General features: G+C 43.2%; 1 protein-coding gene across 3 annotated transcripts in view; it reads left to right on the forward strand.

Annotated features, from left to right (window-relative positions):
- Positions 1 to 20,087, forward strand: part of LAYN (layilin) — a 65,723-nt gene that overhangs the window by 5,061 nt on the left and 40,575 nt on the right. For all 3 annotated transcript variants that reach the window (XM_068242846.1, XM_068242847.1, XM_068242848.1), the window contains one exon: positions 2,784 to 3,376. In XM_068242846.1, coding sequence (XP_068098947.1) covers positions 3,301 to 3,376 — 76 coding nt within the window. In that variant the 5' untranslated portion in view covers positions 2,784 to 3,300. The remainder of the gene's footprint in view (positions 1 to 2,783; positions 3,377 to 20,087) is intronic.

A 20,087-nucleotide genomic window follows, 5' to 3' on the forward strand; every position in this document is an offset into this window, starting at 1 on the left:
AATGATCCCTCGAAATAGCCTCGGAAATGTTCTATCAGTTACAATGTAACAAAGTTATTACAAGTTATTATTAATGGTTAATTAAGAATATTAAAGGACTTTTTTCGTGGTTATGTTTTTTGTTCAATTAAAATACTTTTTCTAAGTGTTTGTGTGTTTATTTACTTTTAACTCTTAAAGGAAATGGGTAAGGGGTACAAGTATACTCATTTCTCCTGGGAGGGGGGGGTGGGCATCTGGGGGACCCCTTTTTAAAGGGGACTCCCAGATTCCACCATAAACCCCCCCCCCCCCAGGAAATCTCGGCCTCCACCTCCACCGCCCATCGGAGGTGGAGAAGAGCCCCTTGTCCTTGGATTGGACAAGGGCTCGGAGGGGGAGGGGAAAGCTTGGCTGCCCCTCCCCTTCCGAGACCCCCCATTTAATGGACCATGCGGGCTGGTATAGTCAGGGTGCGGAGCCCCACGCGGCCGGTGCTCCGCATTCTGGCTATCCCAGCCTGCATGGGGGACAAGGGGTTAAAGAGGTCTGGGAGGGGGGACCCCACGTCATTTTTTTTTTATATTTCCCACACTCAGAACGAAGTAAGTAAAACTCTTCCCACTTGGGGGAATCTATGAAAATAATACACTATTGTTACCTGTGCAAAAAAAACTGACATTTTCCGCATTTAAAAGACATTTTTGCCCTTGAAACTTAAAAATCGATTTTCTCAAAAACTATAAGGTCTTTTTGAAAAAAAAAAATTTTCCTCTTATTCCCACTGATCCCCTTAATATACCCTAGGAATTTGGTGTTCCTAAACTTTAAGCAGGCTTTGCTATTAACCGTTAAAGTCGGCGGGTTTTTAAATGTATACATTTTTACTTTGAAACTTTAACATCGATTTTCTCAAAAACTATAAGGTCTTTTTGCAAAAAAAAATTTTCCTCTTATTCCTCCTGATCTCCTTAATATATTCTCCAAATTTGAGGCTCTTAGCATTTAAGGGGGCTTTGCTATTAACCCTTAAAGTCGGCGGGTTTTTTATATTATACGGAGCATTACGGTTTAACGCGAAATTACGGTAGCGTTTAATGCGAAATTACGGCATGAACGAAACGTGAAATTACGCATTGAAAATTACGCTTACGGTATTTTCAATTACGATTTTAATGGCAATTACGCTACCGTAATTTAGCATCGTAATCGCAAATTTCGCATGCGTAATTATAGTAATGCGAAATTACGAAAATTTCGGCTCAACTCTATTTACAAAGTAGATTGAATGTTTTTTTGTCTCTGCTCAGTGGCAGCCTATTAAGTGTCCCTAAATAAAAATACATGTATTGACTTTTTTCTATCTCCCTCTGCTTTCAGAAGTTGCATTCTGCCAGGAAAACGTTTTTATGGCTATATACCGTGGCATATAATTTTTTGGCATATAAGACACACTTTTTCTCCCTACCTCTTAAATGCCAAATACAGGGAGTCCCCGACTAACTACGCCCGCTGATATGAACCGCCAACCTGCCACAATTTCGGTGTCTCCCTGCATTGTCCCCATGTGTCCTCCTCTGCTTCCTCGTGTCCACTCCGTTCCCCATTTATTAGTTAAAAGCAGTGGCAGCATGGCTCACCTGATCCAGTGGTGATCACAGACTTCTCCTTTCCCACACTGCTCCCCTAGTGTTGGCTGCTTCTGACCACGTCATCAGCAGAACCTGGCACTAGGGGAGCTAGGGGAATCATGGTGGAGAAGGGAGGTCTGTGATCGCCACTACAGCCAATGGATCAAGTGAGCCATGCTGCCGCTGCTTGTAACTAATACACGGGAAGCAGAGGGGACACATGGGGAGAAGACGGGACACATGGGGAAGCAGAGGGTACAAATGCTGGAGCGGAGGGCACACATGGGGTAGCAGTGGGCAGACATGGAGGAGAAACATGGGAGAGTGGAGGGGACACATGGGGACAGAGGGTGACATATGGGGACAGAAGGACACGCATGTGGGACACATGAGGTACAAGGGGAAAACAATAATTAAGAGACGCACCAGGTTTAGTATATTTTTTTTTTCCCTTGTTTTTGCCATCTAAACCTAGGTGTGTCCTATAGCGTACAAGAGAATTTGCCACCAGGAGACTTGGGCACTGGACACAGCCGATATATGGCTTATCCTGCTGCTGCACAAGTTACCAGCGGCGTTAAATACTATTCCCCCTCTAGGTCCACGTGGATGGTGGGTAATGATGTAATCCGGCTTCCAGCTATTGCTGGCGGCCGAATGACAATGTTTTAAAAGTAACTTCAGCTCAGTCTTCTGGCGGCACCAAAGTTACTCGCTGTGTGCTGCCATAGCCGTAATTTCTATTAAGGGCTATGGTGGCGCCGGCTGCGCCCAAGTCTCCTGCGCTGGATTTGCCGTGTTCGCATCCTATATGCCAAAAATACTGTAATAGCATTGCGTTACAATTGCATTGACATATATAATGCACACGTGTCACTGTGAACATAGTCTTAGAGTCATTGACTATTAATAGTTTCCAGTAATTCACTTTAATGAAATGATGATAAAGAGGCTGAAACACATTGAATTATAAAATCTTAACTTGAATATGATGGTCTGGCAATCAGTCACATGTTCAATGTTTATTAATCTCAGTGAATGTTACCAGCAAACACTGGCAATTTGAAGCTGCACTATCCGCCTTCATCCAGCAGCTCTTTATAAATCGGCCCTTTAATATCCTGTTCCTTTGAACCTGTTTAAAAGCGTGTGCACCTTTTCCCCTCTATACAGCATATAAATGAGACGTATCACTCATGCGGGAGCCAGAAATCACTTACCATGGAGAGCGCCTCGGAATCTGGATTTAAAGTATATGTCAGCTACTCCCGCAAGCCGCTTTAACAGCGGTAACAATCAATCAAGAAGGTTTTAAGAAGTCATTGCTTTCAAGTAATTAAACTGACAGTGCTCAGCTTTGGTACTCCCGTCAAGTTCTTACTTTAATGAAGCAGAAATGCAGCAGCTGCCTGGATTGGTTTGGCAGAGGATGAGTCCAGCCCCTCCAGAAGCGTGTGTGATAGAATTGTATTGATCAGCACAGTGTGGCATTCTCTGTATGCAGCAGTGGTGGGACTTGTAGATACGCTGCTATCTCTGATCGCTGAATCAGTGGAGGGATACCCAGAAGATGCTCTGCCTCATCTGGACACCTGGACTATAGTCAACATCAGCATCTGCACCTACCTCAGATGTGTGTACTCTAATCTCTCCACACAGAGAGCTGCTAAAAATAAAACACCTCCGGAATATGGATCTTGTGACCGCTTGTCTCAGCATCATACTTTTATGCCTTCATTCTTGTAAAGGAACAAGACTACAAAGTGGTAAGAATGTCATATACCTCGATATGTGCATGTTGTGTGAGTACTATTGTTCTCATGATACATAGCTTTACTTACCTTATAGAAAAACCACTTTTTCTATGGTCTAAACTTCAAACCTGCAATTTTGTTGGTTTGCTTGATTATTACACATTACTTTATTTAATGTAAATTTTATACATACTGATTGTCTTAAAAGTAAAGAGGAATGTACAAAATGCAATTACTCATATTATTATCATTTATATAGCGCCAACATCTTCTGCAGCGCTGTACAGAGTATATAGTCTTGTCATTTGCCCTCAGAGGGGCTCTCAATCTCTTACCATAATCATATGTCTATCGTAGTCTAGGGGGAATATAAGGAAGTCAATTAACTTATCTGTATGTTTTTGGGATGTGAGAGGAAACCAGAGTACACAGAGAAAACCCATGCAGACACGGGGAGAACATATAAACTCCATACAGATAGGGTCCTGGCTGGAACTTGAACTGGATACTTAGCACTGCAAGGCGAGAGTGCTGCCCATAGCAACTAAGTGCAATTTATCTTTCATTGTTGGACTACTTAAAATGGATAAACAGGGGCGTAGCAATAGAAGTTGCAGAGGTAGCGACCGCATCGGGGCTCTTGGGTTAGAGGGGCCCCAAGGGGCCCTCCTTCAAGCACAATATTAGCTCTCATTTGGCCCTGTGCTGGTAGTAATCACTTCTATAGATGTTTTAAATAGTAGTAATCATTAACAAACTGTTTCCCATCTCCTACTTGCACCTCTGACACTGGAAATCCTTGGCTGGTTTTGGTACGCTGTTTCAGTTGTTATATATAGAGTGCTTGGGGGGGGGGCAATGTAAAACTTACACCGGAGCCCATAGCTCCTAAGCGACGCTACTGTGGATGAAAGTTGGAATTTGGTTGTGGTGGGTTATTATCACAATACGCAGAACATAATCATTGCTACTTGAACTCTATAGAGTAAACCAATATTCTTGGGTAGCTTGAGTTAAATATAACTTTTGCTTTCCAACTGTTCTAAATTTCGAGAGTGTGCTGCATGTGCTGTGTGAGGATCTTGGCTTTCTGTAGTGGTTTGCCAACACAGCAGACATACAGATTTCTACATGTATGGCTCAGATGGTCATTGCTCTCAGAACAGAAGGACATGTGCTGCACTAGAACTCGTTCAGAAATCAGTAGAAGTGCTTAGATGCTGTTCAGATTAATGTAGCGTTTTGGGTATTTGAATAAAGGTCTGGTGAGCCCCCTGGAAGTGCACAAAACAAATAAATACTTACATGCTGGGAGCCTGTATACAAGAAAGGTAGGTGATGACCAACACCTGCTCATTTCATATACCTAGCAGATAAAGTCAGCCCAATTATACATTTTGAAAGGAGGTGCAGTACGCTCAGATTACTTGGCTGTTGGCAGACTCAATCTAATTAGGGTTGGGCAACATTCATTAAAAAGAACGCCAAATGTAATTTTACCTTCTTAATACAGAAAATATTTATAATTCACCTTCAAAGGACTACTGTAGGGAGGTAGGGGGGAAAAGAGTTAAACTTACCTTCTAATGGTCCCAACCGCAGACATCCTGTGCCTGCGCAGCCACTCACCGATGCACCAGTCCCCGCCTCTGGTTCACTTTTGGAATTTCTTACTTTAAAGTCGGAAAACCACTGCGCCTGCGCGGCCGTGTTCTAGCGCACATTGACGTGATCAGGAGTGTACTGTTAGGGTGCAGACATACTAGGCCTGTGCAATTCACTCCTGGTGACGTCAGCGGGAGCAAGGACACGGCCGCGCAGATGCAGTGTTCTTTTTTAAAGTTGGAAATTCCAGAAGTGAACCGGAGGTGGGGACTGGAGCATCGGTGAGTGGCTGCGCGGCACAGGACATCTGCAGTAGACCGTTTGAAGCCCCAGGTAAGTTCAACTCTTTTTCCCCTAGCCCCTTACAGTACTCCATTAAGTGAGCAACTTTGGTTTCCCAAGATGCATCACTCCTGAATATGCAAATTGTCTCCTTATACCCCTAAAAGCAAGGCTGAACATCCAGAACTGCTGGTGTATAGTAAGTCCATAGCTAATAAATTTTACCAAACCACATCAACCCAACATGCATACAGCCTGTTTCTGCTTTTCTGGTCCTCATCGATGGCATGGTATGGATTGATATGGCGACACTTGTCAGTATTAAAACCCGCCACAAGTTTTACGTGTCGCGCATGCACAGAAGTGTATTTTTAGCAATGTGCTTCTGCGCATGTGATTGCTTTGGCCACAGGAAGTGAGCATCACTTCCTGCTTGGCTAGCTGCCAGAGAGGATTACAGTGTACTAATGCGGTAATCCCCCAAAGCCTGTTTTTGACGGCATCGCACTGCTAACGCCAATTCTCAGAGTGAAACCAGCCTAAATGTCTCAGAATAGTTAGAATCAGTGTCCATTCCTGTTCTTCATTCCTTGCCCCAGGACCACCAGGGTTTAAAGCCATGGGACAATTAAAAAGGGGAAAATCTCCCTAATGGGGTCATAAGTCTTAAAAACCCAAGAGATTCTAAACCTTTTATGCTACACATGATGCAATTTTCTGATAGATTTACTGTCAGATCAATTATTTTCAACATGTCCAATCTGACTTCCAATTGATTTTTCAATCAATTTTCTGTTCACTTTTATGAAAAATCATTCGGAAAATTGATCGGAAATCAAATTGTAAATGTTGTAAATAATAGATTTGACTGTAAATCTGTCAGAAAATTGCATTGTGTGTAGCTAGCATTAAATACAATTCAGCTAGATAAAACAAAAGCTGAGATTATGATTTCCACAAGTTTATTAACAGACAGGAAAATAGTTAATCTTTATCAAACTAGGCCACAAGCTAACAATATTATGTAACTATAAATACAGCAGGTGGGCAAAGGAAAGTGGCTTAAAGGACTTACGAGGCCAAAATGTCTAAAAAAAGCAAAGTACCTGTAAGCTGTTTAAATGCACGGAGGACGCCGTCCGCGCCCTCCGTGCAGTTCCGCCGGGTCCCCTTCCTGAGATCGCCCCCCGCGCCGACCCCGACCCCCCAGGCCGGGCTCTCGTGCCGCTCTCAATATGGCCGCTTCCATTGGCCGCGGCTGCGCAGTCCGCCTGGCCGCGAGTGCGGCTGCGCAGCTCTACAGCCAACCCCCCGAACCACGCACTGTAGCGTGGATCGGAGGGGTTGGCCGTAGAGCTGCGCAGCCGCACTCGCGGCCAGGCGGACTGCGCAGCCGCGGCCAATGGAAGCGGCCATATTGAGAGCGGCACGAGAGCCCGACCCGGCCTGGGGGGTCGGGGTCGGCGCGGGGGGCGATCTCAGGAAGGGGACCCGGCGGAACTGCACGGAGGGCGCGGACGGCGTCCTCCGTGCATTTAAACAGCTTACAGGTACTTTGCTTTTTTAGACATTTTGGCCTCGTAAGTCCTTTAAACCAACAGTAATAGTGGAAAGAGGAAAGCATGGAAGCCAATGTTCTATATCTGTTATTGTCCTTCTTTTTTAGACACACAATTCCCTCACTTCCAATCTAGTTTAATAGATCACCTAAAGAGAAACCGTAATTAAGGATTGAACTTTATCCCAATCAGTAGCTGATACTCCCTTTCCCATGAGAAATCTATTCCTTTTCTCAAACGGATCATCAGGGGCCTCTGTATGGCTGATATTGTGGTGTAAAACCCTCCTACCGTGTGATGTCATGACCATGGTGCTGCCATCACACTATGGGAGCCTTGTTGCATTGTGGGAAATAACAGCTTTTTCCAACTGCCAACAATGCATCATCTCGTTCCACAGATATCACCTGCCAGCAGTAAAAATGTCACCATGTGATAAATGTCTGAATGTAAATCAGGGAGAGGAAAGATTTTACAATAGGCAAACACTGATTCAATCATGTATAAATGCACTTTTTTTCATTATGTTGTTTTCACTGAAGTTCCTCTTTAAGTCTGCTTTTCTGCCCCTGAAAACTCAAACCTCTTAATGGCAAATCGAATTGAATTGAATCGAATTCCGATCGGACATGTCGGATTTAATTGGATCGTAAATAGAATCGTATAAAGAATCATATCGTGTAGATTGGGCTTTACACATGCTGGGTGAACTTTGGCCAAGGCCGTTGATAATGACCACCTTTGATGATAATCCATTGTGTGTACAGTGGCCCCGGTTGCCCTCTAACGCTTCTTCCAGGCGATCAGACCAGTAGATCGATTCCGCTAATCACCAGCCGAGAACATTGTTCTCCTTACTCAGCTCAGCCACCATGTGATGTCACTCACTCCATTGGCCCCCTGCCCCCACATAGCAAAATAACACATTGCTAGCCTTCAAGCAAGCGATGCATCTGTACAGGTGTACGTGTGTACAAGGCTATTTTGTGTCTTCTCAGTTTAAGTGACCAGCCATCACCATGAATCCACCTGAATAACATGATTTGGACGGCAAAATCTAGGTGGCAGCACTGGCTTCACCAATATGTAGAGTAGCCACAGTGGAGCACAATTACCTGGTCCATTGCTGGGCTCTCTCCTCTTCTGAACTGCAGCCCCATCACTGTGGGCCAGATGTGGCACACTGCTACAGCACAGTGATAGGATGCAGTGCTGAAGAGGAGAGGACCTAGCAATGGACCGGGTAATTGTGCTCTGTTACAGTTGCTCTCTATCATGAATGGAGGCTGGGGTCCGTGGCACTAAATCTGGCCATACTTCTTTGTGTGTTCTTCTTGTTTTCTATTTTGGTGGCACAGGGGGGTGGTGGCAGTGCTTACAGGAGGAGGGGGGGGAACTGTTTCTGTACCTCATACTAAGCGACTTTTGATCTGTCAGCCAAGCTACTGTACCTTTTTTTTACAGACTAATTTGCAGGCATTAGTCAGAATGCTGGCTAAAGTAAGAATCTCTTGAGCAATAATCTCTGCCATTAACAGTGCAAGAATGGCAGCAAATAAATATTACCCTTGAAAATCAATAGGTGAATTTTGATTGGCTTTTGTAGGCTCCACCCACTTTTATGAGTATTAATCCCAGTCACCCGGTGACCAACTATGCAAAGTTTTAGAACCCTACCATTAACATTATAAGAATGGCTGCAGTTTACATTTTCCCAGTGAAATTTGTGTTTGTCTCCGCCCACTTTTTGGTTATGGGGATAAAAGTATCCTATATGTTATTCCAGGTAATGTACTATGTGTGTGCCAAATGTCATTCAAATCCGTTCAGCCATTGTTGTGTGATTGAGTAACAAACATCCAAGCTTTTGCATTTATAATATTAGTGAGATATATATAGTGCTGCCCATAATTATTCATATCCCTGGCAAATTTTGACTTAAAGTTACTTTTATTCAACTGGCTAGTAATTTTTTGACAAGAAATTATGTAGGTGTCTCCCAAAAGATAATAAGTCGATGTACAAGAAAAAACATTTCTTAGCTTTTATTTGCATTTGAGCAAAAAGTGTCCATTTCAAAATTATTCATACTCTTCACAAACTGTCACAATCTGTGGAAAAATCCAAAGTTCTATACCAGTCCAAATAGTCCAAGCTGTTCTAAAGCATCCTAATTACCCTAATTAATTGGGAACAGCTGTTTTAATCAACTGAACAGGTGAAAAACAGCAGCTCTCTGCAGTTGGTTTGTGGACAGTCATGGCTAAGACAAAGGAGCTCAGTGAGGACCTGCGGCTGTGCGTCGTGGCTGCTCACTAGTCAGGAAAGGGCTATAAAGCCATTTCTAAATGTTTTCAAGTTCCAGTGGCTACAGTGCAAATTATTATTAAAAAATACAGTGTGTTCTGCACTGTGGAAAGTCTCAGATGACGTGGTTGGAAGCCAAAAGTTACACGTGTGCTGGCCAGGAGGATAGTGAGAGAGGTGAAAAAGAATCCAAGGTTCGCCACCAAGGCCATCCTGGTGAATCTGGGCTCTGCTGGTGGCAATGTCTCAAGGCAGACAATCCAACGGACACTGTACACTGCTGGGTTCCACGGTTGCAGACCAAGGAGGATGGCACTTCTCCAGATAAGGCACACAAAAGCTTGCTTGGCCTTTGAAAATGCTCATCTGGACAAAGAAGAAGACTTCTGGTCTTCTGTGCTATGGTGAGATGAAACAAAAAGTTAATTGTTTTGTCACAATGATGTTTCCTTCATTTGGCGTAAAAAAGGAGAAGCCTTCAACCCAAAGAACGCCATCCCCATTGTCAAACATGGGGGTGGGATCCTAATGCTTTGGGGGTGTTTTTCAGCCAATGGACCAGGGAACCTAATCACTGTAAACGGCACCATGAAAAAAGAGCAATACATGAGGATTCTCAACCACAATATCAGGCAGTCCGCAGAGAAGCTTGGCCTTGGGCACTATTCGACATTTCAGCATGACAACGACCCAATACACACAGCAAAAGTGGTGAAGAAATGGTTAGCAGATATCAACATTAACGTTTTGGAGTGGCCCAGCCAGAGTCCTGACTTAAATCCAATTGAGAATGTGTGAAGGGAGCCAAAGATCAGGGTGATGGCAAGAAGACCCTCCAACCTGAAAGATTTGGAGCTCATTGCTGAAGATGAATGGGCAAAAAAATCATATATATACATGTATAAATATATATGTGTGTGTATGTATGTATATATATATATATATATATATATATATATATATATATATATATATATATATATATATATATATATTATATATATATGTGTGTATGTGTGTGTGTGTGTGTGTGTGTGTGTGTGTGTGTATATATATATATATATATATATATATATATATATATATATATATATATATTAGTAATTACAGCCACCTCTGCAGAACAAACTAGTTTTTCCATTAGAGGGGTGGTTTTCGTGCAGCTGGCTTGAATATACAGTAAACTGTGATGGTTATGTTGTAATACATTTTTTTTCATTGTCTCTTGCTTTTACCACAGCTGAAAGGAGCTTTCATTAGTCTGCTGAACTTTTGCCTTTGAAAGAAATGTATTAATAAAATGTGTTTCCTGTTTCAAAGTCTGAGCAGAGCGGAATAGATTTACAGAAAAAAGATCTGGCTTGTAAATTCTAATGGAAAAATTGTCCTTATGCTTTAGTATGGAGATGTATAACTCAGCATTTTACAATGAAAAAATAGTAACAATAAGGGTCGGTTCACACTTGTTTAAAAAACGTATCCGTGGCTCCATTTCTTGGCCTGGACCAAAACCGGAGCCACGGATACTGATGTTAAAAATAGCGTCTGTCTTCACACACTTCAAAAAACGAATCCGTGGGATCCGTTTTAAAAAAGTTGCAGATACAATGAAAGGCAATACAAAAACAGATCTCCCTCCTAACAGGCAACTTTACACACAAAAACGGAGGGAGACCCAGATTGCCTTGCCTGGCGGGGGTAGCAGTTAGAAAGGGGGGCAGTGAGCGCAGAGGTGGGGGGACCCCCCCTCACCTGGGTCCCGCCTTCTGTGCTCCCCCTCCAGCTAGTTTCGTTAAAATCATCAATCAGCTTGCGGTGAGCGGGGAACTCATTTACTTCCTTGTTCCACCGCTCTCCGCGTGACTTCTTCCTGCAATGCCGCCCTCTGTATTTCAGTGGGAGGCGTTGCAGGAAGAAGTCAGGGGGAGAGCGGTGGAACAAGGATATTTACGGACTGGAAACGTATGCTGCAAAAGGGCAGCATGGATCCGTTTGCGTTCCGTTATTTGAAAACCCGAGCCCGTACCGCGGATTGCGTTCTGCAACCGCACCTAGTGTGGACCGACCCTAATTCAGGTTTGAATGGAACAATACATGTTTTATCGTATGGGACACTAAAGTTTTCTTATAATGCGTATAATTCTTATAATCATTTACATACTGTACATTAACCACTTAAGGACCGCGGTGTTAAATCCCCCCTAGTGACCAGGCCATTTTTTACTAAATAGGCCACTGCAGCTTTAAGGCCTCGCTGCAGGGCCGCACAACTCAGCACACAAGTGATTCCCCCTCCCTTTTCTCCCCACCAACAGAGCTTTCTGTTGGTGGGGTCTGATCGCTCCCCAGATGTTTTCTTTTTTTTATATATATAAATATTTATTTTAATATTTTTTAAATACTTAGTTCTATTGTCTTACTATTTTTATAACATCCCCCCCTCCCTCCCCCTGCCAGCCAATCAGTGCAATTGGCTGTCATAGGCTTCAGCCAATGATTCGAGTGAGATAGCACCAGTGGATAGTGACGTGCTGTGATCTCCCCTGGAGTATACAGGGAATCAAATCCAAATAACTTGTCAGGATCCGCACAGTCTAAAATGTTTCTTCTTTTATTTATAGCTCAGTAAAAAAAGGCATGAAAAATATTGTGCCGGGTCACCATGACACACGGCGTTTCAGAACATAGTTCTTTCATCAGATGGCATCAAAAACACACTAGTGTAAGTAGATATTTGTATTTGTCTCCTCATATCTGTCCTTTAAAGGGGCATATCTGGCTATCCATACAGGGGATCTAATAAAGGGGCACATCTTGCTACCTATACTGGGGTGGACTAATACTGGGGCACATCTGCCTAGCCATACTAGAGGGCTAATACTAGGGCACATATGGCTATCAATACGGAATTGGAGGCAAATACTGGGGCACATCTGGCTATCAATTCAGGGTGGGGGACTTATACTGTGGCAAATCTGGCTATCAGTACGGGGTGGGGGTGATAATACTGCATGAAAAGTACTGTCTTTTTTCGGACTATAAGACGCTCCTGACCATAAGATGCACCTTGGTTTAGAGGACAAAAAACGGGGGAAAATAATTTAATGGGTAAAAACTGAAAATGAATGTATTTTTCCTATTTGTTTACAATTTCCCCCACTAAAGTGCATAGAAAACAAAACTGTTCCTGTGAAAACACACTGCCCGATGGAAGTCTAGTTCTGTCTTGAAAGAGCAAGACTATATATACATTGCATATATGTATATATATATATATATATATATATATATATATATATATATATATATATATATATATATATTTATACAGTACAGACCAAAAGTTTGGACACACCTTCTCATTCAAAGGGTTTTCTTTATGAAAGTGTCCCCAAGTGCAGTCTCAAAAACCATCAAACGCTACAAAGAAACTGGCTCACATGCGGAAAGGAAGACCAAGAGTCACCTCTGCTGCGGAGGATAAGTTCATCCGAGTCACCAGCCTCAGAAATCGCAGGTTAACAGTAGCTCAGATTAGAGACCAGGTCAATGTCATACAGAGTTCTAGCAGCAGACACATCTCTAGAACAACTGTTAAGAGGAGACTGTGTGAATCAAGCCTTCATGGTAGAATATCTGCTAGGAAACCACTGCTAAGGACAGGCAACAAGCAGAAGAGACTTGTTTGGGCTAAAGAAATCAAGGAATGGACATTAGTGGAAATCTGTGCTTTGGTCTGATGAGTCCAAATTTGAGATTTTTGGTTCCAACCATCATGTCTTTGTGTGACTTAGAAAAGGTGAACGGATGATCTCTACATGCCTGGTTCTCACCGTGAAGCATGGAGGAGGAGGTGTGATGGTGTGGGGCTGCTTTGCTGGTGACACTGTTGGGGATTTACTCAAAATTGAAGACATACTGAACCAGCATGGCCACCACAGCATCTTGCAGCGGCATGCTATTCCATCCGGGTTTGCGTTTAGTTGGACCATCATTTATTTTTCAACAGGACAATGTCCCCAATCACACCTCCAGGCTGTGTAAGGGCTATTTGACCAGGGTACTGCGCCAGATGACCTGGCCTCCACAGTCACCAGACCTGAACCCAATCAAGATGGTTTGGGGTGAGCTGGACCGCAGATTGAAGGCAAAAGGGCCAACAAGTGCTAAGCATCTCTGGGAACTCCTTCAAGACTGTTGGAAGACCATTTCAGGTGAGTACCTTTTGAAGCTCATCAAGAGAATGCCAAGAGTGGGCAAAGCAGTAATCCAAGCAAAAGGTGGCTACTTTGAAGAACCAAGAATATGACATATTTTCAGTTGTTTCACACTTTTTGGTTATGTACTATACTTCCACATTCGCTAATTCATAGTTTGGATGCCTTCAGTGTGAATCTACAATGTTCATAGTCATGAAAATAAAGAAAACTCTTTGAATGAGAAGGTGTGTCCAAACTTATGGTCTGTACTGTATATATAAACACAAAAACACCATAATGTCCATAAGGAGGAAACAAGGTCTAGATGTGAAGTCGTTTAACAGTGTACTATGCACACAGTGACCTATAAAATTAGGCATATGGGGTACCATTTTTGCCATGACAAGTGGTAGAATATATTTGGGATATTTTTAAGTTGAGGCTGCTGCCATCTAAAAACAATTAGTGACAATTTGAACATAGAACTCAAAAAATTTAATTTTCAAAATAATGGTTACATCTGGGAAAATTTCAACCAAACTGCACAAGTCTGTATATTACCAATTACCCATGATTGAATAGCCCTACATGTCTACTTTAAAAAATGGTGACAGTTGTGGCATTTATCCTGATGGCTAGACAGTTAGGCCCCATTCACATCTGAGCAGGAATCGCACGATTCCCACTCAACGCAAACAGCTAGCGGTTTTTAAAACCGCTTAGCACATGTTATCCTATGGCAGTGTTCTCACTGCTGCAATCTCGGGCATTTGGCGATTAGCGATAATCACAAACGCATTACCTGCAACGTTTTGGCGGCGATTTTTGAGCGATTGCGATTGGTATGTATAGAACCGCTAATCGCGATTGCTCTCAAAACGCTACTGTGTCCAGTGATTTTTTTTCCCACGTTAATTGTGGAAAAATCACTCCCACAAAAAACGCTAGCAGTAATCGCTAGCGTTTGGCGATTTTAGGTGTGAATGGGGCCTAAAGGACCTTTCATTGTAACACAGTATGAGAAAAGAGTTAAACAAAAAATACCTTTATTAAAATATAGAAGATAAATAGATTAATGACATATGAAATCTTTTGTTACAGTCGCGCTGTTTATCTTCAAACTGTAATTAGTGAGAAAAAGTTATTTTTTTCTTCTTTTTCCCTTTAAAATGCATAGGAAATGAAATATTTTTTGAGGAAAAAAATCACCCAAAGATAGTCTAGTTTGTCCTCCAAAAAACAATGTATTCAGCACTAAGTAGTGAAAAAGTTACTGCGGATTAAATAGGGACTAGAACGTCACAACTGCTGTGGTAGTTAATGGGAAACAGACTGGGATGCTAAGTGGTTAATCCGTTCCCACTCTATATGTGGTTATAGTGTGGTTTAATAATACAGTTGAAATTTGGCTCTTCAAACATGGATATTAAATGCATGAGACAAAAAATTATCTCCTGGGAGTAAACTCGGGGGAAAAGGTAATTGAATATGGGCTATAATGTGAATCTGCATGATTAATATATTGACCTGCTGCTTAAAATTATGAAAAGAAAGGAGCCCAGCATAGCAGAAGTAATGTGTAAAAGTCTGCCTTCTATCTGCTGGTTTGATGACAGTTTTGCAAGCAGAAAAGAGACTTGCCTTATTGCTTCAGCAAATAAGATTATACAATTAGAAAAGCAAAATCAGCATACTTTGTGGCTGGGTCTTTTGATCTCTAGCTATTTCCTGTGTTTCTATACGGAATTATCTTATGTTTAGGGCCCTTTTCCACTAGCAGTCGCTAGCGTTCGCGCTGAACGCTAGCGATTGCTGAATCGCAATTCCGCCGTTTTACCGACGTTTGCGGCCGCGATTTTGCTATGCTATGCACTGCATAGCAAAATCGCGGCAAAAGTCGCTCCGCGGCGCGATCGCGATCAAGTAAAAAACGAATCGCGGTAGTGGAAATGACCTACCGCGATTCCTATGTTAAAAAGCAAACCGTAGCGATTGTAAAATCGCTAGCGGTTTGCGGTTTTGCGATTCAGCTAGCGCAAACGCGCTAGTGGAAAAGGGCCCTTAGGGATGCTCAACTCTGGATACGGATAAAATCCAAATAGTAGTTACCCGGATTGCATCCAGTTAAATCAAATCACCTGTGCGGGGTGGGTGGGTGGGGTTAATCTTACCCATCATGACGTCTTCTTCGGTCCGTTCCTCGGCGCCTCCCACGATGCGGTCCACGCGCGTCATGTGACTACAAACACTTCCTCCATCAGCCAGGAAGGAGGAAGTGTTTGTAATCACGTGACTGCCGCTTGGACCGCATCGTGGGAGACTAAATCGAAGATGAAAATATATCTCCTAGGAGAAAACTCAGGTGAAACAGTGAATTGCATATGGGCCAGTATGTTTAAAAATATTCTCTTTGGCTCAATTTTCAATAGAATTCAATTCTCCTCTGCTCTTCTTAAAGGAAACCAGATATGAACGCTTTGGCAAAATTGGCACAAAATAAACATATCCCCATAGATTTGACAAAATAAATACTATACCTGGTATTTTCGGCGGTCTGGTGTGCCATTTTTTGTGTTTTTGTTTTTTTACTAAAACTCCATGCAAAACACAGTTCATCAGAAAAGCATATTATTTAGTGGGCTGTGTGGAAAATAAAATTACCATTTCTAAAAAAAAACCTCTTATGACTAACAAACATAGATTAAAAAATCCTCGGCACCAGCAGCTCCTCCCATCTCATCACAGCTCTCTGTGATGCTGCAGTATACAGAACAGAAAAGCAGAGCCAGAAGGGGGCAGGCTTGGGCTTGAAAAGACATCAGAGAAGACAGACTCAGCTATAATGATTCCTGAGCAAAGCCAGACTGAATGCTTAGTCAGGGATTTTATCAGGGCTGATAGCAAGCAGGCTGAGCAGTGAAGGATGAAACAGAGAGCAGGGTAGGTATTTTCTCTAATGTTCCCACTGATATATATGGTAAATACATGAGGGTGCTTCATCTCTGGTAAACTTTAATTATGTTTTAGAGGGGGGGGGGGGGAAATAATTTTCATCCAAAGTTGCTAGGTCTCCCAATACAGAATTTTCTCATAACCTTGCTGTAGTGTTGCTTCATCTTGTAAACTTAGCTTTTTCTGTAAAAATAGGTAAGTAAATAAATAAATTGTTCCTTCCATTTTATGACCAGCCACTCCTTCCAACACACAAACTTCTAAACTTTATTAAGGCACTTTTCATGCTGCCCCCCTTCCCCAATCCTGACGATTTTAGTGGCTGAATCCTGGACTCAAATATTAGGAACAGGCATTTTATGCATTCTATAAGTGGGTGATACCAGCTTTCAAAATCAAAGTATTTAATTTGGAAATAATTGTTCTTTTTGTAAATTGCTGTGGTCAATGGAGCAAGCAAATGTCAGCTGTTCCTGACCGCTGCTCAGAAGATCTGCCTGTAAACAACCGCTCAGAAATGTAGAAGTTATAACGTTTCCTTCTTATGACTAGAATGTTGCAGCAAGCTGTATAGTGACAAGCTCTTGGAAATAGTCACTCAAGTTGAGCATTAGGTAATTCCAGTGCAGTTTCTAGGCTAAAATGCACCCAGTATAGTTGCCTCCGGTATAGGTTAGCCAGGTAGGTGCCTCCAGAATAGGTAGCCAGTATAGTTGCCCCCAGTATAGGTTAGATAGGCAGGCGTCCCCGGTATAAATTAGATAGGTAGTAGGTGCCCCCAGTACAGGTTAGCTAGGTGGGTGCCTCTAATATAGGTAGCCAGAATAGTTACCCCCAGCATAGGTTAGATAGGTAGATGCCCCCAGTATAGGTTAGTTAGGTAGGTGCCTCCAATATAGGTAGCCAGTATAGTTGTTACCTGTATAGGCTAGCTAGGTAGGTAGGTGCCCCCAATACAGGTTGGATAAGCTAATGCTCCCACTATAGGTTAGATAGGTAGCTGCCCCACAGTATAGGTTAGATAGGTAGGTGCCCCCCTGTATAGGTTAGATTAGGTAGCTGCCCCCTCAGTATAGGTTAGATTAGGTAGCTGCCCCCCAGGTTAGATAGGTAGCTGCCCCCCAGTATAGGTTAGATAGGTAGGTGCCCCCCAGGATAGGTTAGATAAGTAGCTGCCCCAATATAGGTTAGGTAGGTGCCCCCCAGTATAGGTTAGATAGGTAGCTGCCCCCCAGTATAGGTTAGATAGGTAGCTGCCCCCCAGTATAGGTTAGATAGGTAGGTGCCACCCAGGATAGGTTAGATAGGTAGCTGCCCCAATATAGGTTAGGTAGGTGCCCCCCAGTATAGGTTAGATAGGTAGCTGCCCCCCAGTATAGGTTAGATAGGTAGGTGCCCCCCAGGATAGGTTAGATAGGTAGCTGACCCAATATAGGTTAGGTAGGTGCCCCCCAGTATAGGTTAGATAAGTAGCTGCCCCCCCCAGGATAGGTTAGATAGGTAGGTGCCCCCCAGGATAGGTTAGATAGGTAGGTGCCCCCGAGGATAGGTTAGATAGGTAGCTGCCCCAGTATAGGTTAGATAGGTGCCCCCAGTATAGGTTAGATAGGTAGCTGCCCCCCAGTATAGGTTAGATAGGTAGGTGCCCCCCAGGATAGGTTAGATAGGTAGGTGACCCCCAGGATAGGTTAGATAGGTAGCTGCCCCAGTATAGGTTAGGTAGGTGCCCCCCAGTATAGGTTAGATAGGTAGCTGCCCCCCAGTATAGGTTAGATAGGTAGGTGCCCCCCAGGATAGGTTAGATAGGTAGCTGCCCCAGTATAGGTTAGGTAGGTGCCCCCCAGTATAGGTTAGATAGGTAGCTGCCCCGCAGTATAGGTTAGATAGGTAGGTGCCCCCTAGTATAGATTAGATAGGTAGGTGCCCCCCAGGATAGGTTAGATAGGTAGCTGCCCCAGTATAGGTTAGGTAGGTGCCCCCCAGTATAGGTTAGATAGGTAGGTGCCCCCCAGGATAGGTTAGATAGGTAGCTGCCCCAGTATAGGTTAGGTAGGTGCCCCCCATGATGCTCTCCATGCGATCGCTCTCCATGCGATCTCCCCTCGGACTGCAGAGTAATGCAGCAGGGAAACGCTGTGCATAACTACTCACCTCGCTGGCTCCAAGCGCTGCTCTCTTGCCGCCAGTCTCATCTCTCCATAGACGCTGATACACACACGCTGCTTCTGGCTAAACAGGTAGCAGCGTGTATCAGCTTGTATGGAGAGATGAGACTGGCAGCGAGAGAGCAGCGCTTGGAGCCAGCGAGGTGAGTAGTTATGCACAGCGTTTCCCTGCTGCATTACTCTGCAGTCCGAGGGGAGATCGCATGGAGAGCGGCCCGGGGAGAGGGAGGGAGAGGTCGGGCTGCCCTCCCCGCGGCTGCGGCTCCCCCCTCCATCACAGCGCCCCCCTCCCAGCAGCGCTCAGTGCGGCGGCACGGGCCGCACGGCAGTAGAAACGGCCCTGGGTAATTCCTGGATGTTGGTGTTGTGTCCTGTGTGTCTGCCGCTAAGTTTTATTTTCTGGCTGGATCACGCGTGTATTTTGAAATTTCATTAATGCGAGTTATTCTAGGATTCAGTATGTACAAGAAAGAGAAGATATTATTGGTGGTGGATTTTATGAGTCTTTGGCTTTTATAACTTCCCCCATACAGTAGCTAGAAAAATTACACTTCCATCTGATGATAGGCATATTAACTGATTTAGTTACAGATTTAATTTAGTTTTTTCAGCTCTAAACTGATATTTCCTCTTAAAGTCAATAGGAACCGTATTGTAAAAGAAAAAAAACAGATACTCATCTAAGGAGAGGGAAGACTCTGGGGGCCATATGCAATTCAGTTTTTCACCTGAGTTTTCTCCTAGGTGATATTTTAAAACTTGTCAATAAAATACGTTTTAAACCCCCAGCAACCAAAAAAATACTCAAAATAATTTTGATAGTACCTTTTCTCCTGCTTTGTGGTACATTTTCCTTTGCAAATTGCTGAAAACTTATTCTAAATTGAAGATGAAAAATTATCTCCTAGGAGAAAAGTCAGGTGAAAAAATGAATTGCATATGGCCCTGGGTCCTAATGAGCGTTCCCTCTCCTCTCCCGATGCCCTCGTTGCAACGGCAGCTACTCTGTTTAAAGCGGTATAAAACCCTGACATAATATTCAATAAAAACATGTCTTCCTACTTTTTATATCCCATACGGTTATCATATTTGCATTTATGCATAAGTATTATTATTCATTTTAGAAATTACAAGTTCCCAAAAGTACAGTTTTTTGCTTTGAGAGCTGCCATTGCATTTTATTCATAACTGGTTTTATTCATTATGTATTGATGGCAGAAATGCTTTGAGTGTCTGTCTGTGTCCAGGAGCTTCTGCACAGTCAGAGAATGTGTCACATTCCCCACTTGATACAATTAAGTAAACACAAGATAACATTATCTAAACTTGGGATGCATCCAGATTTCTCTGCACAGAACTTTTAAGTCCTGTGTGTAACCCTTTGAATGCTGTTCTAGTAAAAAAAAAATGCTGGTTGTATATAATATGCTGTAAATAATTTTGTAGAGCAAAGAAGAAATGCTGGGTTTTATTCCGCTTTAAATCCCCCGCTGTGGGGGTCTTCGGAAGTGTTCGGGTGCCAATTCCCAAAGACAGGTGGCTCCATACTGCGCACGTGCGAGCATTCAGGCTCTGAAAGACTTCCGAAGCCCCCCTTCGGCGGCGGAGACAGCAGCATTTGACCAAATTGGTTGAATGCTGCTACGGGGGAGCC

Source organism: Hyperolius riggenbachi, chromosome 6 (assembly GCF_040937935.1).
Source record: "Hyperolius riggenbachi isolate aHypRig1 chromosome 6, aHypRig1.pri, whole genome shotgun sequence".
In the NCBI taxonomy this organism is placed as follows: Eukaryota; Metazoa; Chordata; class Amphibia; order Anura; family Hyperoliidae; genus Hyperolius; species Hyperolius riggenbachi.